General features: G+C 40.0%; 2 protein-coding genes across 3 annotated transcripts in view; both read right to left on the bottom strand.

Moving 5' to 3' along the window:
* The window catches only part of galnt17 (polypeptide N-acetylgalactosaminyltransferase 17), an 11,767-nt gene extending 962 nt beyond the window's left edge, over window positions 1–10,805 (bottom strand). Inside the window, exons 1-12 of the mRNA XM_058413548.1 lie at window positions 10,202–10,805; window positions 9,812–10,058; window positions 9,540–9,723; window positions 8,451–8,617; window positions 7,553–7,727; window positions 6,778–6,975; window positions 4,352–4,469; window positions 4,052–4,237; window positions 3,826–3,963; window positions 3,494–3,589; window positions 2,985–3,146; window positions 1–2,064 (exon numbers count right to left, since the gene is read on the bottom strand). The exon at window positions 1–2,064 is cut by the window's left edge and continues 962 nt beyond it. Coding sequence (XP_058269531.1) covers window positions 1,918–2,064; window positions 2,985–3,146; window positions 3,494–3,589; window positions 3,826–3,963; window positions 4,052–4,237; window positions 4,352–4,469; window positions 6,778–6,975; window positions 7,553–7,727; window positions 8,451–8,617; window positions 9,540–9,723; window positions 9,812–10,058; window positions 10,202–10,204 — 1,821 coding nt within the window. The 5' untranslated portion in view covers window positions 10,205–10,805 and the 3' untranslated portion in view covers window positions 1–1,917. The remainder of the gene's footprint in view (window positions 2,065–2,984; window positions 3,147–3,493; window positions 3,590–3,825; window positions 3,964–4,051; window positions 4,238–4,351; window positions 4,470–6,777; window positions 6,976–7,552; window positions 7,728–8,450; window positions 8,618–9,539; window positions 9,724–9,811; window positions 10,059–10,201) is intronic.
* A 3,330-nt stretch (window positions 10,806–14,135) lies between these two features.
* flot2b (flotillin 2b) lies at window positions 14,136–27,865 on the bottom strand. Of its 2 annotated transcripts, XM_058413549.1 has the most exons (11): window positions 27,657–27,865; window positions 25,943–26,024; window positions 21,755–21,845; window positions 20,749–20,872; window positions 20,544–20,662; window positions 19,912–20,025; window positions 19,695–19,814; window positions 18,503–18,717; window positions 18,195–18,378; window positions 17,884–18,033; window positions 14,136–15,753 (listed from the first exon to the last, which is right to left on the bottom strand). In XM_058413549.1, exons 1-11 carry the CDS (start codon window positions 27,703–27,705, stop codon window positions 15,715–15,717), a joined length of 1,287 nt encoding a protein of 428 aa, XP_058269532.1. In that variant the 5' UTR covers window positions 27,706–27,865; the 3' UTR covers window positions 14,136–15,714. The 2 variants fall into 2 exon arrangements, with proteins under 2 accessions (XP_058269532.1, XP_058269533.1); XM_058413550.1 differs by lacking the exons at window positions 25,943–26,024; window positions 27,657–27,865 and adding an exon at window positions 22,653–25,911.
* Between the last annotated feature and the right edge of the window lie 43 nt (window positions 27,866–27,908).

Below are 27,908 nucleotides of genomic sequence, written 5' to 3' on the forward strand. Positions count from 1 at the left end.
ATGACATTAGTGTTTTTAATGTTCAACTAACACCAGACAGGCAGGCAGACAAGGAACACAGGAACTGGGAAATGTGGGAATGTGCCGTAGAAACGCAGTATACCTGGGATTTCGCTGTTATTGTGGACATGATGATGTTTGTCTGAATTTTAAATAACAGATGTTAGAAACTGCCCTTGTTTCAGAGCCTACCAGATTAGCATGCAGAGTCCATGGCCTTTGCAGTTAGGGCTTCTTTAGTGTCACTTTCTTTAGTAAAAGACTTGACTTGTAATGTGAACGTATTTGGTGATCGCATTGGTTTCCCTTCACACTGTTCATCACCAGGGACTAAAAACCAATTAACATGTACATTTACATTCCTGGTATTTAACAGATGCTCTTATCCAGAGCGACGTACAAGAGTGCTTTGAGGTCTCTATCAATGAAAACATCAACACTGGTTCAATAAGTCACAGACTTAGGATGCCATCAGCCTAAAAACATACAACAATACATAACGCAAACAGGGAAAATAAGAGTAGTTTAAGTGTTTCAGAAAGAGCTAGGGCTTCATTCGTGCTTTGAACAGACTGTTCAGACATCAAGGAGAAGTTCATTCCACCACCTCGATGCCAGAACAAAGAAGATGTAGACCTACCTCTAACCCTGAGAGATGGTGGGAGCAGTGCTAGTAGATCTGAGGGAGTGAGGTACAGTGTGAGGAGTAATAAGAGCTTTGAGGTAAGATAGATCTGGTCCATTCTTCATTCAGTGTTTTGAATCTGATGCCTGCAGCTACAGGAAGTCAGTGGAGGAACACAGCAGTGGGGTGGTGTGGGAGAACTTAAGCAGGTTGGAAACAAGCCACACAGCGGCATTTTGGATCATTTGTAGAGGACGAATTGCATTCAGAGGTTAATAACATGCATTCAATGCGCACATACCCAACATATGTGGACTTGGAAGATTCTAGAGGTTACTTGGGGAAAAGGAATATCTATTCTGCTCTTATTAAAAACATAATTTATTTTATGTAGCCAGTGCAATTAACTTCTTCTAATCTGGTTGTTCACTCACATGTGATACCCAAGCAGAGTAATTCATCATTTTATTTAAAATGTCTTTTTTATTTAATGGAAGACAGTATGGGAGAATTTCCATCACCAAAACCATTTGACCATGAGCACCAGCAGCATTCATTTACACACGTCTTATTACACTCAGTCTAAAATTCAAAAAATATCTTACCTAACTATATCTTAATATACCTACACAAATTTTACTCTACTGTAGAATTATTTCCCTTTTGCATATTAAGAGGTCATGCTACTGAGTTTTTTAAGTCAACAACAGATTCTGTTACTTAAAAAAAGGAATGTCTTCTTCATGGGATGTGAGATTAAACAAAAACAATCAATATCCACAAACAAATAGTAAAGCCTAAGCAAATGAACTGTACATCCGTCATTATGAGCATTTTCCACTGAGCTAGTGAAAGACAAAAGAACAGAAATAGTCCATGACTTCTATAATAGGCAAAATATATAAGCAATAGATGAAAGAGACCACTTAAAACCCCAAAAAGAGCTAAATGTTTGTAGCACCCTGAAGAAAAGGTTTTACTTGACATGGAATGCTGTTATTAAAACTTCTTGAACCAGTATTGTTCCATAGTATGATTTTTTGGTCCTTTTTTTTTATTAAAGTTTCTAGTAGATGGCCACTCTTTTTGAGGAACACACATATATCTATCAAAAGCTCTTGTTGTGTAGAAGGACTGAGTGTGGAGAGTTTCTCTGAGAGCAGTTCACTCCTAATAAACTCTAAATCAAGGAAGTCAGATCAGACCACAAAGCTGAAAGCAGTCCCTTGCTGTACTTTTCAACCCTTCTGGCGTTTTGCGTGTACCAGTCTTATTTGCTGGTTTGGACTCCCTCAGAGTCCCTGTTGCTGCCTCACCGTGTTTTTGATGTTCCACCTCTGACCAGTGCAGGCCTGCAGAACCAGCGCATAGCCGAAGGACACGTTGGCCTTTACCACCTCTAGGCAGCGACCTGTGGCCCGGTTCACGATCGATTCATTCTGCAAGTAAAATGGTCATATATTTATGAACTGTAGGCTGCTAATGAATATATTTATAATTATTACATAATTGAAAAAGACGAAGCCTTTATTCCAGTTTTGGAGGTTGGGGTCAGAGCACAGGGTTAGGGTCATATGGCAGCTAAGAGGGTTGGTTAAGAGCATTACATAAGAGTCCTTTACATAACAGTGGCAGCTTGAACCCTGACCTTTCGCTGAATATCACAGAGCCTTAACCGTTTTAGCCACCACTGCCCCATTAGAAATAGTCATTTTTATCCTATGTGCTATAGTCATGACTTTTCCTACTGTCCATACAGCACATGACCTTATAAACCAAAGTATGATGCCCTTACTCTGAAAAACTTTAAATGTTTTACTGTTGGTCATTTTTTAATAAAAAATAAATCAAATAAATTTAGTGATGCCTCACCTGGACTGAACAATAGAATGAGTCTTTTACTGTAATATTTATATGACCAAAGGTTTGTGGACATCCATGTGGTTCTTCCCCAAACATTTATACATATTCCTATAGAATTTCCTGTTATTTTTTACAGAGTTTCCTGACCTCACTAATGCTCTTGTGACTGAATGACCTAGAGAACAATATCACCACTTCTCATCCTTAGCAGATAACAGGACTTCATTTCGAGAGATATATTTTGTCTCAGAGATATTTTGGTTCTTATTGTCTGGCTGTGTGAACTGTCATAAAGTCTTATTAACCCTTGTGTTGATTTTGTATGCAGCTTCCACTAGTTCAGAAGAAAGCCATTCTGGCAGTCTGGACTGAAAAGAAGTAGAAAAAAGGATTATGAATGTGGATCTAACAACTAAATGGAGGACCGTGTGTGTCACTTGGGTATTTGTTTGAGTGTGGTTTCATTGTGGTTCATGCAGAACGTTTAAAGCTATACCTGTACAAAGTTCCATGTCTTTTGTCCCATGTTGGACACTTTGTCGCAGTTGACGATCTGAGGGAAGCTGCTGATCATATCATCAATCACACAGCAGGTGTCATCTCCAGTGCTTCCCAAAGGTCCCACAAACAGGTATCCCTCCTTGGTATAGCGGCCAAGCTAGCACACACAAACATAGTAATGCACCTGGGTCTCAAAAATCAAGGCAGCATGTCCTAGTGCTAGTTCTGACTGAACCCTACAGTGAAAAGTTTGGTGTCTTCCTCGTTCTAACACACGTCATTAAAGAAAATATAACAATCTGGAGGAACTGAATACAGTTTATTAAGCCTTTTCTTTCTCTTTTTCAACTCATATATTGTTGCTTAGCTCCCACTGATGAAACAAAAGACGTTAAAAACTGTGTCATGTAAAAAACTCCCCAGAGGCGTAACCCATTTTCAGACTGCAGTCAGAGGAGGTGTGTTTCAGGTCAGATTTCTCGAGTGCTAGAGCTGGGGCTGTACCTGTGGGTTCCATCCATGGCAAGGGTGAAGGGTTGCTGTGTGGTTCTCCTTCACACCCTGGTCCACACACAGATGGGTCACGTTGGAGTTACGAATCTACCATCCAAACAGAGACACACACAAATACACTCAGCTCACTCTTTATTTTCCACTAGGAAGTGTATTCTTCTCACTTCTCTGTGATAAAGAAGTGGGTGGAGCCGAAAAAACCAACTCTAACACCATAACACAAAACCATAAGTCTGATCAATTATTACTGTTACTTTAAGACCTCTATGCAAAAGCGACAGCTTCACAATTATGGAATTAATTCACTTTTATGTTTCACTCACTTCTCCATAAAACAGTGTGCTGTTGTATCGCCTCATCTCTGGGTAGATGTTATCGAGGTACCACTCAAAGTTTTTACACTGCAGACGTTTCCTCAGTGCCACACGCTCTGATATGTCGCCGTAATCAATAGCATGGTTCTACGTACGCAGAAGTGTATTAAAAAGATTCAGAGGCAACCAGTATGGATTTATTGTATTGTAAGAGTGTATAGATGGAGCTCCTCACCTCCATTGGAATGTTCCAGGCCATGTACACATTAGACTTGTACTCATCCAGCCATACTTCAGCCACCCGCAGTGCATTGCGCCTGGTGTGAAAGGCTATGTTGCTGTGGTATGGCTTCTTCGTCCTGGCAACGTGTGCCACCCGAGAGCATGGCAAGACCTCCATACTGCCCCCACATAGCCAAACCTTGCATCCACCAACACATATAACACCGATTAAGTTCTTAAAAAGTCTCTAGCAACTGGTAGCAGTAGTAGTCAGAGCTGTACATAAAACATGGAGACATTTTGGCACACTAACCCTAATTCCAAGCTCTATATTTTCTCCACCATAGACATCCATGCCGGAGTCGAGCAGACCCAACTCTCCAAAGTAGTGCCGGTTTACCACAAATGAACAGCCTATCATTGCAGGCGTCCTGAAAGGCATAGTCTTTAGATATTATATTTTAGCTTTAGTACAGTTACAGTAACACAAACAAACTAGACAGACAGAATACAGGATATACTTTATATACAGTTGAGGAGATAAAAGATATTCAACACAATGGTAATGTGTTGCTGTTTGTATATTGGGATTAATACAGAAGTTGGAGTGCTCACACCAGAAACTATTTAATTTATTTACTTCTGTGCATTGTGTTGAAGAAACACTGGGAAAATCAGGGCTGCTGGGAAGAAGTGGGAATTATCCCTTCACAAATGATCTATCTTCTACCCAGTGTCACTAAATAAGAAAGCTAACTATAATCCATCAGCCATAGCATTAAAACTGCTGAGAGGTGAAGTGTATAACATTGATGCCTCCTTACAAGGGCATCTGTTGAGGGCTGGGATATATTAGGCAGCATGTGAACAGTCAGTCCTCAAAGTTGATGTGTTGGAAGCAGGGAAAATGGGTAAGCTTAAGGATCTGACTAGACCTGTCGCACTGCAGTCTCATTCCATGTTTCCATCTTATGGAAAGACCCCTGATAACAGGACCCCTAGGAACTGACAAACTTCCAGACACCCGATTTAGTGAAATTTTTTTGGAATTTGATAGATACATTCTGTCAAATGCACATACACCAGTATAGGATACAGTATAGGATACAGTTTAGGATACAGTATAGGATACGGTATACGGTCCCCTCCAAATGTATTAAAACAGCAAGGCCAGATCTTTAGCAAATAAAGCTTCCACTGAAATTTGTTCATTTCTGTTGTTACAGTGGTATACACTGAAGGCATTTGGGATCAAGATCAAAAACATAAATGTCCTCAGCGCATCGCAAAAACTATAGAATTGTCCTACAAACTTTGAAGAGTACTGTATGTGCATTTGCTAATGATCTGGTCATTTTGAAGTTAATGTAATTAATGGTCTGTTTAATTACATCGTTTTGCTCATTTGAACTTATTTGTTTCTAACAGTGCACTAGCTGCCAGCCTGCTGGGCAAAAGCATCAGGAAAGGCACCGGGGCAAAACCCACATGATTCAATAATTTTTTAATCTTCCATAAATGTTCTTGTGTAAAAATTTCTCTCATCAGCAACTCAGGCTGGCAAAGTAGTAAACTGCTGCATTTCTGATATATTAATCTTCTCATGGTGCTTTATTTTAGCGGTATATACATCAAATCCTCACCCACTTTTTAAGGAGCCAAAAGTAATTGGACAAGCGGCTGCTCAGGCGTTCCATGGGCAGGTATGTGTTGTTACATTAAGATTTCAAATGCATTTAAGCAGATAAAAAGGTCTAAGGTTGATTTGCATTAGAAGTCATTAATAGGCTGAAAAGCAGAAAAAAAAATCATTTGTGGCCAACAATTTGATATATTCTTAAAATAAAAAAACAGTTGTGATCTCTGGAACACCAAAACGCATGGAAGACCACAGAACAACTGTTATAGATGGTAGGACAAAGATCAACCTGTACCAGAATGAAGGGGGGAAAAAAGGTATAGAGGAGGCAAAGAAGTGAAATGTTTTGTAATGGCCAAGTCAATCACCTGACCTGAATCCAACTGAGCATTTCACTGAATCCAAGCAGGAACTGAGGACATCTACAGTAAAGAATCTTTCCCAAACTGCAGACAGTCATCGACTGTAAAGGATTTGCAATCAAGTATTGGAAATGGACTGTTTAATTTATATTACTTTGTCCAAGTTCTCTTAAGCCCTTAAATTCAGGGGCTATATGACAGTGGTTGTTATCCCTTCAGTGTTCACCTGACTTGGATGTACTTCGGCAGTCACAGTGTCCAGTACAGTGGATGCAAATGTCTATGTAAATTTTTTTCTGCTTTTCTATGATAGTGTTGGATGTTAGGCAGGAGTTGACCATCCTGACCATAAGACTGACAGGGTTATCAGTTATTTATTGTAAAATAAGTAGGGGGTTTTGCACCGTTTAGTACTAACACTCGATTTGGAAAGGCAAATGTTATGCTTCAGGTCAATTGTGAGAAGGTTCCACTAGTCATGTTACTGGTACTGTAGTGGTATCTTTTCAAATACCTGCATTGTACATCACCCAAATGACATATTTTTTATTGGTGGTCCCTTTTTATTGATTGAATGGGAGAAATATGGCTGAGAAATTGTTTCTAGAAGAAGATATGCAATATCATACAAATTGACATCCAGGGCTTTGCAGAACTATTGGCAACCAGTTTAAGAATGATTGGCATGCTTATTCATTGTCAAGGCGGTGGAAACATATCTGTTTTTTGACCACACACCTGATGGGTGCAGAAGTGTCTCCCTCGTCCCACCATTGCTTCGGAGGACTGATGTACATGCACCACAGCTCCCAGTTGAAACCATGGCCTGAGTTCTCATAGCGCTCCAGGGTAAATGATTTGTGTTTGATGTTGTCTATTGAGGGTAGGATAATCCTCTTGGGGTCTTGCTTAATTCTGGATAGAACTGGTTCAGCCCTAATGTGAGGAACAAAAGGATGCCACCATTAACACCTGAGCTAGATATTCTCACATCCCAACCTCTAGACTAGTAGTTCTCAAATTTTTTTAAACCCCGTTTTTAAACATGTATGGCTGTTGCCTCCACCCATTGCTCTACTTCACAGCTATAACTTGCATTGTCCTGATTCAGTGGTGCTTGGGTATAATGCTTAATAATGTCTACTAATTATAAACACCCCACTCTTTAAAATATGGCCAAAACAAAATACAATTCAAAATGACTATGTAGAGATACTGTCGGTGGCTGGCCCCAAGTTTAAGAACCGCTGGTCTAGACCAGGGATTCTCAAGTCTGGGCCATGAGATCCACTTTCCTGCAGAGTTTAGCTCTAACCTTAATCAAACACACCTGAGCACGCTAATCAGTGTCCTCAGGATCATTCGAAAATCACAGGTAGAGGAGTTTGATCAGGGTTGGAGCTAAACTCTGCAGTGCATTGGCCCTCCAGGGCAAGATTTAAGGAACCCTGGTCTAGACTTTTCTGATTAAGTAAGAAAACCCAGAGAGCTTCCTCTGCAAAAACTTTCTTACCAAACAGGGGTGAATTCTACGTGGGCATCGAAAAAGCCTGTCACCTCCCCTGTGGCTATTTTCCAGCCCTCGATGCGAGCACGGATGAGGCCCTCTCGCTTCTGATTGCGCACGATTTTGACAAGGCCTGGGTACCGTTTATTGACATATTCTTCAAGTGGACCTTTCAGTTGCTCTGTCACACACACGGAAAAACAGTAAAAGCTGTATGATAAATATGCAGACAGACCACTAACATGCACAAAAGGTGTCTAAATGATCCTAAGACAAACATCTTTCCCAGTGAAATGAAAACCTCCTTTGCATTAAGTCGTCGTCTACGTACAGAGTGCGAGACATCATGCATCCTTTGAATGATAAGGGCACAGAGGGCTGGGCTACTTTGCTTGCCAACCTCATCATCTAAACAAAGAGACTCACTACCCTTCAATTTGATGGATTGCTAGCCCTCTGCCACTGGTTCATGTCTAGAGTGTTCTGGAAATAGAACTGTCTCGTGAAGAAAGCCTCGCACTCGTAGTATGATGGATCAGACACGGGCATCGTTATTCACAACATGAGCAAGGAACACTGTGAACACTTGCCCTAGTTTATCAGGGATGACATTCCAAGTCAGAAATGGGTTGGTGGACTGTCACACTAAGGCTGATTAAAGGTAGAACTGCTACTGTATTCTAAAAGTGGTTCAGTCTGAATTTTTGGTCCTGAAAGGTGACCCTTCTGTACAGTTTTTCATTGTAAGCTGGTAGTAATTTACAGGTGCTACTGAAGATCATGCTCAGGTGGATACAATGGATTTACAAAGATATAGCAATATATCCAAACATTTATACACTCTTACAGTACTGACTACTGAACTTCACTGGAGATGCTGATGATTCATCTGTTTGTTTCTCACCGTCATCACTGTTATCGTCTACTAGAATGATCTCCTTCAGCAGATGAGGCGGAGTGTGATTGACGGCCGAGTGCACAGATCGCAGGATCACTGACAGCGCCTCGTTCACAAAGATGAAGATAAGGGAGATCTGGGGCAGGTCTCTGGGATAAAACATGTTTTTGCACCTTGAGGAAAAAAAAAATCACAATCTGTCATTGTCACATATATAAATAAATATAAAATATATTTCCCTTGATACTGTGCTGTGATTTTTTTTTATTTTAACATAATCAAGTATAAGTATTCTAGAGCTTGTTTTTCCTGCAGTTTTGGTTTGTACTTGTTCAGTCCCAGAACTTGTGGGAGTGATGTGAAATCTATTAATAGTGCTTGCTTGGAAGGTGCTTGTTTTGGACTATGGTGTTGGTGGGCATGGCTGACTAAGTGGACTGGGATTTGCATTTCCCTTATTTGCCTGGCTATAAAGCTCAGAAAGATGTTTACATTAACATTTACATGTTAGACTACAGGCGCAGTTTACATTTTTATCTCGTTTTTTATGCGAATGAGCGATTGACAGATAAGGTGCTGGACTACTGATTAGAAGCTTGTGAGTTTGTATTCCAGGTCCACCAAGCTGCTACTGCTGGACACTTGAGCAACAAACAGTGGACAGGAATTTTCTGATGTATTTGCAGATAAATTAGCTACCACTAAGACACGATGGTGATGCTGCAAATAGTTCAGGAAATTCCTGAAGCTCTTTCAGAACAGAAAAATGTTTAGAAGCCTGTCTACTCTATCTAAGTATATTATGTTAAGTTAACTTTCTGTCATACTAAGGAAATAACTATTGTATCTGTCACTTGCAATAGCTAGTTTGTACAAGTTGGTTCAATTAAGGCAATCTTAAATTAAGGCAATAATGCTTACAGTATATGAGTATTTATTAAAATAGGCAGTGAAATTTCTACAATGAACAGTGATGTAAAGCACAGACAGGACTAACAGCAAACCTGTGTTATTTATCTCTGGTCAGTGATCTAAATAAATGTTACACCAGTATCTACAGCTGATCATGTAGATACAGGGAAGAGTCTCGCTTACTTGTTGGGCCGATAGTCTGGGATAGTCCTGTCCAGGGAAATCCTGTCACTCAGGAACGCATTGTAGCCGTACTTCTCCTGCAGGTATTTGGCTTGCTTTTCCTCCTCGGGAGTCAGTGTGGCATGAAAGCCACCTTTTCCCTGGCCTCTGAAGCCCTCAATAAGACCAAGAGATTTGGACAAACCTGTTAAACATCGAAAGAACTCAATTCCCTAAATCAAATCGACATACACAATAGAAACGTGAAGACAGTCAAGGAAGGATGAAATGACCATTTAGCTGCCTGTAAACCACATCTTCCAACGAGCCAAGCCTCTTCAGCAGGACCTCGTGACTGATGCTTGCATCTGAAGAAGATCCATTGAGGCGAGTGTGACCGTTAACAAGTTTGTTCAGCCGTACATCACACTTTCCCCAAAAAGTGAAGAAACCCGCTACCGCAAAGGCGTTCAGCACCACCAACACCTTCCATCTTCTCATCATAAAAGCCATTAAGGACAACAGCAACCTGAAACGGATCTTGAAAGAAGAAACCCAAAATGATACTTAGAACTTTATCTCCAAAACAGACTGCAGATGATATTTAGATCTTAGACATTAGATTCATTTACTTAGTTAATCCCTTGATCTTTGAGGTTTAGGAAGTGTTTATAATTTCTTACCATTTCGCCCTGATGACATGCATCTTCTAAACGAGTTTCTCCATTCGGTCTTTACGTTAGCCAGGAAATGACATGGAAATCTCCAGTCCCCATGTGTGCATTCAGAAGAAAACAGAAAAGTGGATGATTTCTCTTCGTTAGATGAATGTTTTCGTCCACCTGCTCTGTAGTCTGTGTGAAGAGTCCTTAAAGAGGACCTGAATGGTTAAAGGGTGGTGCAGGGGTCACGCAGACGAGCTCCACATGATCGCAGAGGTGATGATGATGATGATGATGAAAAGCCTTCGAATCTGAGAAGCTTGTGGCTCGCCTGTGGGTTTATAAAGAGAGATCACGGCGAAAATCCTCCGCAGACGCGCTAGGAGACACAAAAAACACCGCGGAGCGCTACAGAAATAAATCCGAATGCAAACCGCGTCTGTTTCTTCTGCATCATCTCGAATCCTTTTCTTCTCGGAACGATTTGTTATTAAATATTTGTCATTGCCTGGCACTGGAGGCTTTAATAACAGTGTTTTCGCAGGGAAGTGGTTTGGGTGACACGAATGAACGTGCAGCCTCTGTTAGTATGGCTCCGTCCCAAACCGCATACTGCCCTCCTAAATAGTGTGTCAAAATTGTGCGACTCCTATGGTAACTATGGTAACCCATGATGGTGTAGTGTAGGCTAATACTTTGACATTGAGTACTATTATTCATCCTGGCAGTGTTATGTATGTTTAAATGCCTGTTAAAGACCTCGACTATTAATCTTTTTTATCCAGGAATATAAATCAAAACGATCCATAATAAACACACAATACTTATAAATTGCGTATACAATGTGTTGCATAGGCTATTTGTTAAAAGCAACCCTTCTAATATTAAATTATTTTAATATTAATATTATAGAATACTTTGAGCAACTTACAGGATTGAGCCTCTTTTCTGCAAGGATGGAGACAAAAGTGCTCAAGATCCTTTCATTTAATTTTTCTTGGTTCACATTAAGCTCCTAAGCTTGCCATTGCAAAACACCGTGTTCCCAAATCCTTTCTTTGTTGTTGATCTGGATTTATATTGATTTATATCAATTATCTTCTCAGTATCATGAAAGGTGTACAAGACAGTGGTGAGACCAGCCATGGTTTAGAGGCAGTGTCACTGAGGAAGAGACAGGAGTCAGAGCTGGAGGTAGCAGAGCTGAAGATGTTGAGGTTCTCTTTGGGAGGGACACGGTTGGACAGGATTAGGAACAAGTCCATCAGAGGGACAGTCTCATGTTGGACGTTTGGGGGACAGAGTTAGGGAGGCCAGATTAAGATGGTTTGGACATGTCCAGAGGAGGGAGTGAGTATATTGGTAGGAGAATGTTGGACATGGAGCTGCCAGGCAGGAGGCAAAGAGGAAGGCCAAAGAGGAGGTATATGGATGGAATAAATGAGGATATGAAGCTAGTGGGTGAAAGTGTTGAGGATGGTTTATATACACCCATCGTCCAGGTTAAAATAGTTTCTACCTGTACAGCAACCAATTTATGCAGTTTTCTAATCAGCTACTCATGTGGCAGCAACACAGTGCATGACATCCTGCAGATACAGGACAAGAGCTTCAGGTAATGTTCACATCAAACATCTGCATCAAGAAAAAGTCCATTGATCTAGACTATTTGACAAACTACCTATGAAAACATACTGTGTGCTTGTTTAAGAAGCTTGCCTATTTCTATAAAGCTGCTTCACTGATGACAGCCGTATGAGAATTACTACATGAGATCGAATGTGATGAACACAGCCACATCTCCAATTATGAAAGGCTCTGCACACATCTGCCACAAGGTTCAAATATATTTTTTCCTGTTCCTAGCTGTAAGTTTTTGTGGGGTGACCCGGTCTGCAGTGGTCAGTATCTATCAAAAGTGGTCCAAGGAAAGAACAGTAGTGAACCGGTGACAGGGTCATGGGTGGTGGAGGCTCATTGATGCACATGGGGATCGAAGGCTGGCCCGTGAGATCCGATCCAACAGACGAGCTACTGTTGCTCAAATTGCTGAAGTTAATGCTGGTTCTGATAGAAAGGGGTCAGAATACACAGTGCATGACGGGTCAGGGCTGTTTTGGCAGCAAAAGGGAAACTAACTTAACATTATGCAGGTGGTCATAATGTTAAGCTTGGTTGGTGTAGGTTGTCATTTCACATTTCATAAAATCCTGCAGATACATGTCAAAAAATCTGCATCAATAAAAGTGTGACTCTGAGTGACTTTAATCATGGCATGAATTAAGTTAATATGTATATTTTTTCACTTTACCAATCTGATATGTTGTAATTTCATACTGAGGGTGGGAAAACGCACAAATATACTATATATGACAGTACACTAGGCAAAGGATTTGTTGTATAATGATTATGTAAGGATATCTGACAAATCTATAGCAAAGATATTTGTGTTGTGTTTTCCTAAGACTCAGATGCTCAATAGTTTTAGCAGCTAAACGAGGTGATGATTACGCTCACAACCTAGCAATTATACTATAAAGCCAACCTTCATTATTAAGTGAGTATTTTTGATGTTTACATTAACTATGTGGTATAATCTAAGACCTACCTCCAGCAGGTTTAATAAACTGTGCAGCACTGAGACAATGATTAAAATACAGTGAACCTTGAGCAAACAACGATGCAGCTATTTCGAGTAGCATTAATGGATATGTTGTACACACCAAAGGGCTTCAAGCACCAAGCTGAAACACAACAGAACAGTGATACCACAGTGACACTGTATCATTACCCACATCCAAGAGAGTCTTGATTGCAAAAAAATAAACAGGAAATTACCACAATGGAGTCATGCAAGCTAATTAAAGCAGATAATCAGAAGTTGACATGGCTGCAGAAAACAAGATTAAAATAGGGTGAGATAAAGCGGTCTTAAAATAGGTTCCATGTGACAGACACACCCATCCAATCTCCATGCTGCAATTCAGGAGATAAAAGCAGATTTTTTTTTCTTTTTTCAGATCATCACTGTAATTATCCCTCTGCCCTCTGAATTCTTCTCTATCTAGTCAAAATAAACATTAGCTTTATTTCAGCCGTTATAAATCGTCTAGAAGTGTCTGGTCTAGTCATATCTAGCTGCCTGATTTACACTGATCAGGCATAACATTATGACCTGAGGATGCAGAAGATAGGGAGAGGTGGAGAGAGACGATTCGCTGTGGTGACCCCTGAAGGGAAAAGCCAAAAGAAGAAGTAGGAGGCATAACATTATGACCACCTGCCTAATATTGTTAATCCTCCTATTGCTGCCAAAACAGCCTTCATGCACTGTGTATTCTGACACCTTTCTATCAGAACCAGCATTAACTTTAACATTAACAATTTGAGCAACAGTAGCTCGTCTGTTGGATCGGATCACACGGGCCAGCCTTCGCTCCCCACGTGCATCGATGAGCCTTGGCCACCCATGACCCTGTCCCCGGTTCACCACTGTTCCTTCCTTGGACCACTTTTGATAGATACTGACCACTGCAGACCGGGAACACCCCACAAGAGCTGCAGTTTTGGAGATGCTCTGATCCAGTGGTCTAGCCATCACAATTTGTCCCTTCGTCAAACTCGCTCAAATCCTTTCGCTTGTCCATTTTTCCTGCTAATACATCAACTTTGAGGACAAAATGCTCACTTGCTGCCTAATATATCCCACCCACTAACAGGTGCCATGATGAGGAGATTATTAGTTATGTAATGTTATTTAATTGTTTTTAAGGACAGAAAGTAGTTGAAAGTAGTCTTACCCAAACAGCTGCAGCATCACATACACCGAGGTTAACTTCTCTGCCATGTCTACAAATCAGAAGCATCCAGTATACAGATTATAACATTATTTTCAGTATAAAGATGTTTTTCCTTTCCTGTTGCTCATCTTAGAAGGAATTCATACAGACTGAAATCTGAGCACTTAACATTTATTTAATTTGAACACACATGCAAAAGTACCATGCACAGGTAAATGTCAGTAAAAACCTTGGTACATTTTAGGGTGAGGTCTAATATAGAACACAGAAAACATTTTGCCATTGGAGTCTGAAGAAATGTCCTAGAAGTTTTTCGAAAGCATAACAATACATTTCAGAGGATAATGCCATATAAATGACACATCATCTAAAATAAATGAATGGATCCATTATGCTATGGCTTTAACAGTCCTGACTATACAGTAGAGACCAAAGCTCAAGTAATAACATAAATCAGCCCTGAAACCTATGCAGGAAATCTTCACTCAAATTTCAGAGCAGGCTTGAACAATGACCTTTTTAAAAACTTGTTTAAGCAAATACTTTGTCAAAAAAAAAAAAGAAAGGCAAAATGGTTGCCTCTAATGTATTGTGTGTGTGTGTGTGTGTGTGTTTTTGGTTATCAGTTTCACATAAATGAAGAATAAATGATTTCTTGGCTTCATTGTCTGTAGTAAGCATCGGTTTATAAGAAATAAAATAAAACAATGAGTATAAGTGTTACTGCCGCTCGCAACACAACTGAGTGTGGCACATCTACTCACATCAATAAATTCTAACAGAAGAAAAGGACAGAACTTTCACAGTGACAGATCACAGATATCGTGTAGATACTTTCATGAATATACATACAACGTGACACGACGTTAAGTGTAGAAGAAAAATGATTTAGAAAAATGACAGAGGTCCTGGAATGTATCCCGTATTATGGATTAAAAACAACTTGTTCTGTCTAATGTAAAATATAGTAATATGTCTTATAGGTCACATATTTACCAGACCTGGAATTAGACCAGTGATATTAGATTAGAATTTCCACACCGAGAAAACCTCTGGATCCATGACACATTTCCCGTCCAGAGCTAAAAAATCATCAAGTCGATCCCTAAGAAAACGCAAAAGGTTTTAAACTTGAGAAGATAATATTCCATGCAGGAATATCTGAGATCGACTTTAATTATACAGCTATCCATATAGGCTGAAGGAGGGAAGAAGTAGCACTTGGTTGATTGCATCCAAGAGTACAGAAGTTACGCCTTGAAACAGTACTCTCTGTAGACTTTTAATGCAGGTGGCAATTTTTGTATTTCCTGAATAACTCTAAGCTCTAGAACATCAGCAGCTGCACTACGGGCAGCTAAACATATCACAAAAATGACCTATAAAAAAAAAAATACTAAAAATACTTTAACTGATGACATGGGTTCACATGCATATAAAATACATTGCTACAATGAAAAAACCTGTATGTCATTATCTGTCCATATGCACTGTATATGCACCCAATCACTCACAAATAAATAAATAACAACATACAAACATGAAGAGGGAATGAGGAGCAGCAGTACATGCAAATATTCTGGTCCTATAAAACATTAAGGCACCAGAGGCATCGGAAATCACTTCTGAAGTTTCAGAAGTCACTTCGCTAGTTTAACGTTTAGTGTTCCAAAGGCATTCATAGTGAGTGCATAAAACATATTGAGAGGAAGAGGGCTCTAACGTCATCAGGTCTCAGGCTTGAGCATTGGTCATCTTCTGCAGCAGAGGGATCTGGGGGGAAAAGGGGAATGGACTCAAATTAATACTGATGCTTTGGTTCATTATTGTTAGTCATGAAAAATGTTTTTCAGCAAAAACAAAAATGCAAGGTGTGTAATAATTTAGTCAACTCCTACAAAAAGACGATATAAAAGATTCAATTTAGACTGAGCCACTCGGGTCTGAGCCTCGTATCCGTGTTTTTTCAAAAGGTCTTTAAAAGATCCTATTTTATTGTGCGTGGTAATGATATGTGTCAATGACTGATGTCCTAACAGATTTGCTGAATTAAAATATAGCTTAAGACAACTCACACATACTGTACGACAAACGTCATAACACTGCTGATATAACGTGTTGAAATCAAAACAACGTGGTGAAAATTTCAGGTTGTTTAGTTGCAGCTAATGAAAAGATCTAAATCATTTAGGTCATCATTAATAAATTGGGCTTATTTAGCTAGTTAGGTATGTGGCAGTTATTGCTAAAAATGTGTTAATGCTTGCGTATTTATTCATTCATTCATTCATTCAATCTTCAGGAACCCACTTTATTCAAGGTCCGGGATCTATCCTGGACGTGAGAAAGGATTTACACATGAGATGGGATTCTAACGCACTGCAGGATGTCATACACACATTCACACACTCACTCAAACCTGGGGATTATTATGAGTGTCGCCAGAATAAAAATGAGAAAGTTTAATGTTTACATTTAGATTAATCCCTAATGAACAAACCAGGGGCAACAACGCCGAGGGGGAAAACTCCCTGAGACAATATGACAAAGAAACCTTGAGAAACACATCCTCATTTGGGTTACACTGGATAGTGTGATTATAATATTATATTATAATGTCCTTTATACACTGATCAGGTAGAACACTGTGAGCAGTGAGCAGATGACATGAATAAGACTGATGATCTCCTCATCATGGCACCTGTTAGTGGGTGGGATATATTAGGCAGCAAGTCAACATTTTGTCCTCAAAGTTGATGTGTTAGAAGCAGGAAAAATGGACAAGCGTAAGGATTTGAGCGAGTTTGATGAAGGGACAAATTGTGATGGCTAGACCACTGGATCAGAGCATCTCCAAAACTGCAGCACTTGTGGCGTGTTCCAGGTCTGCAGTGGTCAGTATCCATCAAAAGTATCCTTTAAGTCCTATATGGAGTCCCCACCTCACAACTTACAGGACTTAAAGGATCTGCTGCTAACATCTTGGTGCCAGATACCACAGCACACCTTCAGGGATCTAGTGAAGTCCATGGCTCGATGGATCAGGGCTGTTTTGATAGCAAAAGGGGGACCAACACAATATTAGGCAGGTGGTCATAATGTTATGCCTGATCAGTGTACTGCTGCGTATAGTCAAGTGGAATTACGTAACCAAGAGCTATTGAGCAACGTATAAATATCCTAACTTTCCTGAATATAAAACAGTATTTCAATGGTGTTTGTATTGTATTTGTATTTTCGCACACTCAGAAGTTCAGCGCTGGTTCACTTCATCCCCAGATTTAATGCCACCATTGATGATATAATCTTCTGGGAAGGTTTTCCGCTAGATGTTGGAGTGTGGCTGTGGGGATTTGTGTTCATTCAGCCACAAGAGCATTAGTGAGATCAGACACTGATATTGGGTGAGGAGATCTTGTTCCTGTTTATAGCACCGGGGTTCAGTGGAGTCAGAGCTCTGTGCTGGACACGAGTTAAATGTTATAGGCAGCTGTTTGTTGTCATGATCAGTGGCTTCTGTCCTGCAAAAACCCTTTTCTACCTCAGTTGTTGTAATACAGTTCTTAGTACACTAGTATGCAGTTATTGACTTGGCCATGGAGAATCTGGACCTCACGCCTGCTGTGTCATCATTTAAAACAGGGGGTGGTGGTAGCTAAAGTGGTTAAGGCTCTGGGTTGTTGACTGGAAGGTCAGGGTTCAAGACCAAGCACCACTAAGCTGCCAACTGCTGGACAATTGAGCAAGGCCCTTATCCCTCCCTCCTCCAGGGTGCTGTATCATAGCTGCCCCTGCGCTATAACCCCAACTTCCTTAGCTAGGATATGCAAAGAAAAGAATTCCACTGTGCTGTGATGTATGTGTAGCGATAATAAAGGCTTCTTTAACTGCATGGATTCTCACCTTGGTCAGATCCACTCCTGTAAGTGCATTAACGGTCACAGGTAGCTCAGCCAGTAGGCGATTAACTTCCCCCGTCACTTTACTGCCTTCTCCACTTAGAATCACGATCTCACTGGTTTTGGACAGAGGTGCAGCCACTTTGCCAGCAATCTACACACACACACAACCTCATCAGCACATTATCACCAAAATCAGAATATAAAGAATTTCAGGCATTCAGAGTTCATTCTGAAAGTTTACTATTAGTTACTAAAGTCAGCTGGACAGCATGGAGTGAAATGAAAGCCAAATTCCAAAAACAGTTCCTTCACCTTTGGCAGTGCTTCTAATACTTGAGCAGTCTGGGCTGCGTCTCCATACTGCTGGTAGGCTTCTGCCTTCAGCCTCATTTTCTCTGCCTCAGCTTTGCCCACCGCCTCGATAGATTTGGCCTCGGCCTCTCCGATCTTCCGGATCTTCTCCGCCTCTGCGTGTGCGATCAACACCTTCTTCATCCTTGTGCGCAAACGAAACGCTTCTTTGTCATTTTAAACATTAGCATTTTAATTATACAGAGAACAAAAAGATTAGAATTGGAAGAAGATGCTCAAGAGACAAGTCGATTTATAAGTGAACTCACTTCTGGCCCTCAGCCAGCTGCTGCAGCTTGTAAGCCTCGGCCTCGGCAGGACGCTTGACGATAGCGATCAGCTCCTTCTCCGTCCTGTCGATCTCTTTCTCCTCGATGGTAATCTGCTTCTTCCTCTGCACCACCTCGATCTCGATCTCCTCCAGACGGATCTTCTGTTGTTCCTTTGCTGCCTGGAGTTCGTACGCCAGCTGAGCCTCTGCTTTCTGCTCGGTCACAAACAGAAGTGGACGTTATGGTCAGTGTATATATGAACTACCTATACTCATATTTTTTACAGTTTAAATTCTTTTATTATTCTCAATTCTGATTGGCCATAAGTTGATGATTATTTGTTTTTGTTACTGAAGCTCTGTGGTTAGTGTTGGTCGGTGTGAAGGATCTCCCCCTGGTGCTGAGCGCTGCGAGCCGAGCTGTTCAGCGAGCACTGCAGCTCACAGCACTACTGCATGTGATTGTTCTGTTTGTTTATGTCTCCACGTGTGTTTGTTTTGATTCTGGTCTTGTCTCCTCCCATGTCCTGTCATTGGTTGTTTCCCCTTATATATCATTATTGCTTGTATCTGCCCTTTAATTAGTTTATTCATTAAACCCTTGTGCGTCTTTGTTCAGTGTTAAGCATATGATCAGTTACACTCCATTCTGAATAAACCAAGGCATGCTGCTTTCCCGGTTTGTACCGTCACCTCACTTTAACCAGTCCGAGTTTGCTTACTATTCTGGACTGTTTGCTGTCCCTTTATTTAAACCATTCACCTGCACTCGCCTCCTGAAACAGAAAATAAAGGGAGGCTGGTGATGGAACAGGGCTTAAAGCTGCTATTCTATAAGACAACAGGACTTTTTGTGAAGCAGGTTTCAGCAAGTTAACATAATCAGATAAAATTTAGAAAACGTAACGGTGTGTAAGGGAAAAAATTTCAGATTCTGTTTCTTACTTGATTCTGGCACACAGTCTGAGCCTCAGCATGTCAGAGACACTGAGCTGGATATCCCCGGACAATATTATTTAAAGTAATAAGAGTATTTGCATCTACTCGTCATTTCCGTTCACTCATCTATTCGTGCTTTAGTTTATATAGAAGACTGCATTGTATTGTACCCGCTGTTGCGCTCATGTCAGATATCCTGTTCTCGTATTTCCTGTACCTTAGGTGAATGAACAGTGAGGATTTATCCTGACCTTGGTGTTCACTTCCTGGTTAAACGATGCTTTCTGCAGCTCCAGCTCCCTCTTGGAGTCGGCCATTTTGGTGTCGGCTAAGAACTTCACGTCCATCATTTCTCTCTTGCACTCAGCTTCCTGGGCACGGCAAATGGAAGCGTGTGTTTGATAAAATCCATAATTGAATAGAGAGGGTGATCTGTGCCGGAACTACTTTGATGGGAAAAGCTCTTACTCTGATCCCGGCGTCTCTTTCTGCTTCGGCTACACCGATGTCTGCGTCCCTCTGCACAGCGGCCGTCTGAGTTTTCCCCAGCGAGCTCAGGTAGTCCAGCTTATCGTACACATCCTGCAGGAAAACACCAGGACTTAGTCAACTTCATACTTTTTTTATTTTCTTAATAATAAATCCATTTCATTTCAAAAACTCAGGCTTTACTTGTACATTTACACCAAGAAACAAGATTAATTACTGCAGTAGGATCAAGAAATCTTACCACCACAACCAGAACTGATGCTTTCCATTATTTTATTTTTTTTTATGCTAAAGAAAAAGTCAGGCCATTTTTGTTCATTTTCCAAATAATCATTTACATTTCCAGCATTTTGGTAGACACCCTTATCCAGAGTGACTTACATTTTATCTCATTTTTTATACAACTGAGCAACTGAGGGTTAAGGGCCTTGCTCAGGGGCCCAGCAGGGGCAGTTTGGTGGTCATGGGAACTTTGGTCAGTAGCCCAACACCTTAACCACTACTCTACCACATCCCCAGTTAGACCATTTACAGAGGATCAGGAGTGAAACTGAATTGATACAGTGAAGTTTGACACAACGCCAGATCTTCACTGCAGTTTCGATTCTTACTTTAATGGTAAAGCTCAGGATCTCGATGCCCATTCGGCCCACATCTGGTGCTGCGACCTCACGTACCAGCTGGGCAAACTTGTCTCTGTCCTGGTAGATTTGTTCAACTGTTAAAGTACCTGGAAATGATTAGAAGCAGCAAACAGATTATTTGTAATGCCTGAAATAAAACAAAACAACAGTACATTTGTAGTAAATGTTTCACCTAAAATGGAGCGTAAATGCCCTTCCAGGGTTTGCAGGACCACAGCCTTGATTTCCATAACAGACTTCCCCAAGAACTGCTCACAAGCAATAGCCAGCAGGTCACGGTCCGTCATAACCTTCACCTGATCAGTGTTGGGGTAAAGCGATGGTAAATATTTATTCATTTATATGCACATGATGTGAATATAATCCACTTCTATCCAGGGGTGTGATATAATGACCACCATCTGTTCAAGGGTCCATTACATTCACGATACTGGCTTCAGGATTCAATTTGATTCTTGGAATATTTTTTGCTGATGAAAAATTTATGACTGATAAAAACTTATTTCTGTGTAAAAAACAAAGCAAAAATTCAACTGTGTGAAACTGAATTAAGCACAAGTTTCTACTTTGTAAACAAAACATTCTACAGTACAAAAGACAGACACACAGGCAGACAAACAGACAGACAGGCAGGCAAACAAACAGGCAGACAGACAGGCAGACAGACAGACAGGCATATAGACAAACAGGCAGGCAGACAAGCAGAAAGACATACAGGCAGGCAGACAGACAGACATACAGGCAGGCAGACAGATAGACAAACAGGCAGGCAGTTAAACAGACAGACAGATTTGTAAAGACTTTTCATATTTGACTTTCATACATTCCATAACCCTGCCTTACCCCTTCTTGTTATTTGCATAATTACAGTGTCAACAACAATGCCTGGATAAGTACAGAGTCTTGTTGTCTCTTTCTTTTGCTTGAGTGAAAGGACATATCTGCAGTTCTACACCCGAGAAGGTCATCTTATCTTTCACAGCTTTCTAATCTTTTTGCCATTTTTAAGCATGTGGTATGACACACATGCTGTTCAATTTCTGGGTGTCTGTTCCTAAACACCTAGCTGGAACATCCCCATCGTTTCACTCTGTACATAATTGTGCATCGAACATACCCACGATGTACCTAGGGACATTTCATCATGTCATGTCATCATTTCATCCTGTTTTGCGTACCTGAGCCACTCCAGTGACCGTGATGGCCACTCCTTCTGCCGTCTCCACACTTTCACACTTGGGTTGTAAAGTCATTATCTCAAGTGTAAGTCTGTGGGGGGATAAAATAGTGTTATTAAAAAAAAAAAATCAGTGTTACAAAAGGCCAGAGTCATTTGGTATTTAATGCAGGCGCATGATGTATATGAGGTCCTGTAAAGTAACAGCACTTTCTTCTGCTTTATTTCAGTTTTAACTGCAGTGCATAAATGGATAAAACATAGCATTCGTTTATAAATTAAACAATGTAGTTAAACTGGATAATTTACTGAATTATAAGCAACTTCAATGGTAACAGTGACATTTCTGCGACAATCACAACAGAAAATGCTAAATATTTAAGGAAAACTAAACCTTGTTAGAATTTTCCTTGGAATTCCTAATGACACTCCAAATGAGCGCTTTATTAAAGCCAGGCATCAGATGATAAATCGTTTGAGATAATGGATCCAGACAGCACTAATAAGACCAGTAAAGCATAACCATGTGGTGTGCTAGAAGTCTCTAATGAGAGTGATTAAAAAAATTCCATTTGCTGATTAGATTTGATCTAGAATGTTCCAGTAAAATAAATGAATTTCCCCTAAATCGATGCTTTTTTTTTATCTAAAACAGATTTAATTTCACAATAAGTATATATTCAATTAGTAGTGGTAGAAGTGGTTGCCTTCACCTAATGGACGACATTAAAAGCATAAATTGGACAACGAAATAATCTGTGGTCCACCTCTGTACCATGCTAAAGATCTCATATGACTCGTCTCATAATATTCAGAAATTGTGACAATAATCTGGATAACTGTTTAAAATAAACCCATATCAGTGTACACCAATCATCCACAAGATTAAAACCACCTGCCTAATATAATGCATGTACCCTTCTCCCACCATAACAGCCCTGAGCCATCTCTGCAGGTGTGCTGTGGTATCTGGAACCAAAGCATTAGCAGAAAATCCTTTGAGTCCTGTAAGCTGTGAGGTGGAGCCTCCATGGATTGGACCTTTTTGTCCAGCACATCCCAGAGATTCTTGATCAGATTAAGATCTGGGGAATCTGGAGGCCAAGCCAACTTTGTTGTTCCTCAAACCATCACTGAACTCTTTCTGCAGTGTAGCAGGAAGCATTATCATGCTGAAAGAGAACACTGACATTAGGGAATATGTTATATAAATGCACTTGTGTCTAAATATGCTCTTGCGTCTACAGTAACAGTTGCTACACAGGGGCTTAAAAGCGCATGCTCAACATTAAAAAAAGTAATGAACACATTATTTCTTTATATATTTCTGCCATTTGGTAGATGTGCCTATACAGAGCGAGTTACTATTCATCCCATTTTATACAACTGAGCATTCGAGGGTTAAGGGCCTTGCTCAGGGGCCCTGCAGTGGCAGCTTGGTGGAACTGGGATTCAAACTCACAACCTTCTGATCAGTAGACTAACACCTTAACCACTAAGCTACTACATCCAAAGGAAACCCTATTATCACAGTTTCTGGGTAAAATGAAAGACATAAGGACTTGACTTGAGTCATGTGTGTTCCATAACATTAAACCTAACATAAAACTCCAGACTGCGCTGTTATAAGAAAAATAATATCATCCTGACTTAACAGATGTACCATGTTAGTGAGCTTGTTTATTTGTGACTCATTAATTACCTAATTAATTAATCAAGTCATCGATTAATTAAGGTATGACACTAGATGGTTAGATTCAAGTTCAACTTTGTTGTTCCTCAAACCATCACTGAACTCTTTCTGCAGTGTAGCAGGAAGCATTATCATGCTGAAAGAGAACACTGCCATTAGGGAATACTGTTGCCATGAAGGGGTGGACCTGGTCTGGTCTGGTGTCCAAGTAACAGACACATGAACTCCAGGACAGAGAGTTTTCCAGCAGAACATTACCCAGAGCATCATTCTGTCTCTGCCTTCTTCCCATCAAGGTTCCATGTCTTCTTCAGGTAGTGACCACACGTGTATATATACATTCATCAGACCAGTTCATGTTCTTCCATTGTGCCATGGTCCTGTTCTGATCCTGACATGTGGTGGTCTATAGGGGTCAGCATGGCCACTCTGACTGGTCTACAGCTATCCAGCCCCATACACAGGAAACTGAGATGCACTGTGTGTTCATACACCTTTTTATCTTAAGTACATTAATACAAACACAAATAAGTATATATGATGACCCTAAAATCTTTATCAGTTTATAGCAAGGTGTCTGAATTAAAACATCACCAACGTCTCCAATTCACTGGCCAGCATTTTGGCTTTGAAGTGTGGTGTTTTCTCTTCACACTACACAGAAGACACATTATCTTGGGGCCTGGTGAGCATCTTTGTTTTCTCCTGATACGTTTCACTACAAGGTGACAGTTTATAATGAACAAGAGGTTTTTATACGACAGCTTTACACTGAGCCAATTGCTTGGTTCCGTCAAGTGTTTCCACAGATCTCATTCAGAAAAGATCATGTTTCCGCTCTAATTAACTTTCCTAGTAAATGCCAGCGTGTGTGTGGTTCAGAGGATGTTGGGATACAGAACGAGTAGCACATGATATAGTTACAGCAGCGAGCTGCATCACAGCACAGTGACACACGTCTACCTAATAAGACGTTTTGTTTCAAGTCAACAGCGTTTTGTTCTTTCTTGGTTCTTTCATTGGTGACTTCTAGCATACTGATCCCATGGCTATGAATAACAAATTAACAGCATGGCCACAGCTGCTTTAATATAACCCGACTAGTAACCAGGTTATAAAGCATCTGTTGATCTTAACAGCATGACGATAAGAGTTATACCAGAGAGCTTAGCTGAACTGTCAAATCGGAAAATGTAGACTTCTGAATTCATTCTGCTGCCACCATCACGAGTTACATCATCAATAAATATTACTGAGCCATGCAAGCCCAGCCATGACACTACCGCCACTGTAGTCTTCTCCATGCTTTATTAGGTTAATTTTGTTTCCAGATCTTTTGTGGATCATATTGTTTAACCCATCTTGATGCAAATACCAGGAAATGTGAAAGCTGAAATTCTCACATCCTCATAATCATCTTTTGATCTCAAACTCAAGTGTCTTCAGTGTATAGGGAAAACAAAAGACTTGGCCTTGCTGTTCCATTACTTTCGGAGGGGATCATGAAAATCTTTGTTTGACCACTTTGACTATTTTCTGTGGGAATCCTAGATGCTATATTTTGGAGGATGAGCTCCATGAGTGCAGTGGACATTGTGGAGGATGAGCTCCATGAGTGCAGTGGACATTGTGGAGGATGAGCTCCATGAGTGCAGTGGACATTGTGGAGGATGAGCTCCATGAGTGCAGTGGACATTGTGGAGGATGAGCTCCATGAGTGCAGTGGACATTGTGGAGGATGAGCTCCATGAGTGCAGTGGACATTGTGGAGGATGAGCTCCATGAGTGCAGTGGACATTGTGGAGGATGAGCTCCATGAGTGCAGTGGACATTGTGGAGGATGAGCTCCATGAGTGCTTTATTGTGTGCATTATTTCTGTACAACACAAGTCAGACAATGGAAAAGTTCATATAAATGCACTTGTGTCTAAATATGCTCTTGCGTCTACAGTAACAGTTCCTACACAGGGGTTTAAAAGCGAATGCTCAACATTAAAAAAAGTAATGAACACATTAACAAAAGGTAGTGTTTAACAAATATATCTTTATATATTTCTGCCATTTGGTAGATGTGCCTATACAGAGCGAGTTACTATTCATCCCATTTTATACAACTGAGCATTCGAGGGTTAAGGGCCTTGCTCAGGGGCCCTGCAGTGGCAGCTTGGTGGAACTGGGATTCAAACTCACAACCTTCTGATCAGTAGACTAACACCTTAACCACTAAGCTACTACATCCAAAGGAAACCCTATTATCACAGTTTCTGGGTAAAATGAAAGACATAAGGACTTGACTTGAGTCATGTGTGTTCCATAACATTAAACCTAGCATAAAACTCCAGACTGCGCTGTTATAAGAAAAATAATATCATCCTGACTTAACAGATGTACCATGTTAGTGAGCTTGTTTATTTGTGACTCATTAATTACCTAATTAATTAATCAAGTCATCGATTAATTAAGGTATGACGCTAGATGATTAGATTCAAGACTTACGCTTGTGCATCTGACAGGAACCACCATGCCCAGGCCCATCCTCCAACCACGTAAGTCTTCTGGTCCGACCCACAACAGCCACCTAGAAAACACCAGCCGGAAGCTTCAGTCAGAATTACTGAACAGAAGAACTGCGTCTTTTGGTGGAACAACCTTGGAAAAAGTCTCATTTAATGACCCTATACACGTCCGTGCCTCTCAGTGGATCTCTTATGGATTAATGATTGTTTTTAGTGTAGGATTTCAGGTCTCAATTTCTACAATGCATTTTATCGTTATTTCGGACAGAATTCTGATGGAATTTATGTTTTGCATGCAATATCAAATCATTACAATGCACGTTAATATGATACCATGTGCAATATGTTCTAGTTCCACACTACACACCATACATTCCGGTTTGTACAGAACTCTTCAATACACACTAGTTTTTTTGTTTTTGTATCTTATATTTCTTAAATCTCTGTATTTAGTACTTTTGTTAGATTTATTTTATTATAGGTTATTTGTCATATTTTTGTGTTATATTTTGTTATTTGTTATATTTTTTGTTATATTTTTGTACCCTTAAATTTGGGTATTTACTATTTTTTGTTATATTCCTTCTTATTTTATTTATTACCTGTGCTTGTGGATACTGCTGGAATCTTTAAATTTCCCTTTGGGATGAATAAAGTATCTATCTATCTGTCTGTCTGTCTATCTATCTATCTATTTTGTATACATTTTGTATATATAAAATATTTATTACTTTATTATTTTATATATTTATAAATTTAATATTTATTTATTTTTCCATTTTTGAATATTTTTTGTACTTTTGAATACAATTGTATATATAGATTATATCATTTATATTTATTTTCCTTGTTATCTGAAGCAGTCTCTGGCAGAAGAATTTATATATATATATATATATATATATATATATATATATATATATATATATATATATATATATTTCGCTGATGCAGTACTCTTGTTGGGCTGAAAACCTTGAGATGTACATTGTGCAGTTTCTGTAGGTGATAAGGTCCATGCAGTGTTATAAAATACACATCAACTCAAGTGCACTGGACACTCCATCAAATAAACACAACTCTGTTTCTATTCCTGTGCAGTTTGAGATCACAGCTTTAAGAACTTGTAGTAAATTGTGTTAGGGGTTGGTGTAAATTTGTTGTGGCTTTCAAGTGTGTGTGTGTGTGTGTGTGTGTGTGTTTATTTATTTACTCCTGCATTCATTTTATATTAAATGACCAACTGCATCTTCAAAACCTCACCTGTTTTTTTTTTTGTTTTGTTTTTTACTATACAAGCAATTCGTGCTTTTTAAAACACTCTTGTGTGTCTATTTCTGCTTTTATGATTATTCTCATTTACAGTGCATGTCAGTGATATGAATCCATGAAGACTTGTAGATTATTGATGATCTTAATTAACCCTTTAATTGGTTTTGATTCAGAAAAAAAACGGAAAGGTTCAACAGATAGCAATATCCTGTACCTCCCTCTAATCAAACATAAAAACATCCTGTTAGAAAAACACACGCCGCTTATCCATGAAGACACACTTAAAAAAAAACGTTTATTAATTTATATATGATAGTCTTGGGGATTTTTAAGCAGCTAGCTAAGTTTCGAGTGTCGAGAGGGTTAGCTTCGCTCGCTAATTCCCAGCAGAAAGGTAACGGCTAGTGTGCTAGCTAACATACCTGATACAACGAGGGCTTCATTCGGTCCTACAGTCAAGCAGCTGCCCATAATCGCATGTGTTAGAACAATATACACTGCAGATGAATCGAGTGACCGCTCAGGATTATATAATGGTCTGTATTTTTTATCGGCGCGACGGCAGATTAAATAATTTACTGGAAGAAAGCCTTTGCAACTGCACGCGCCCCGCCCTGATGCGGAAATGTTTACGTTCACAGATTGAATCATAAACACATATGGCCACGCCCATC

The sequence above is a fragment of the Hemibagrus wyckioides genome, linkage group LG17, assembly GCF_019097595.1.
Source record: "Hemibagrus wyckioides isolate EC202008001 linkage group LG17, SWU_Hwy_1.0, whole genome shotgun sequence".
In the NCBI taxonomy this organism is placed as follows: Eukaryota; Metazoa; Chordata; class Actinopteri; order Siluriformes; family Bagridae; genus Hemibagrus; species Hemibagrus wyckioides.

Bases quoted from the DNA above. Each gene is read 5' to 3' on its own strand.
- flot2b (XM_058413549.1), bottom strand. From the start codon at position 27,705: ATGGGCAGCTGCTTGACTGTAGGACCGAATGAAGCCCTCGTTGTATCA. The intron at 20,873-21,754 runs GTACGCAAAACA...AACACTGATCAG, and splicing joins CGGTCACTGGAGTGGCTCAG to GTGAAGGTTATGACGGACCG. The intron at 20,026-20,543 runs GTAAGAATCGAA...GTTTTCCTGCAG, and splicing joins TCCTGAGCTTTACCATTAAA to GATGTGTACGATAAGCTGGA.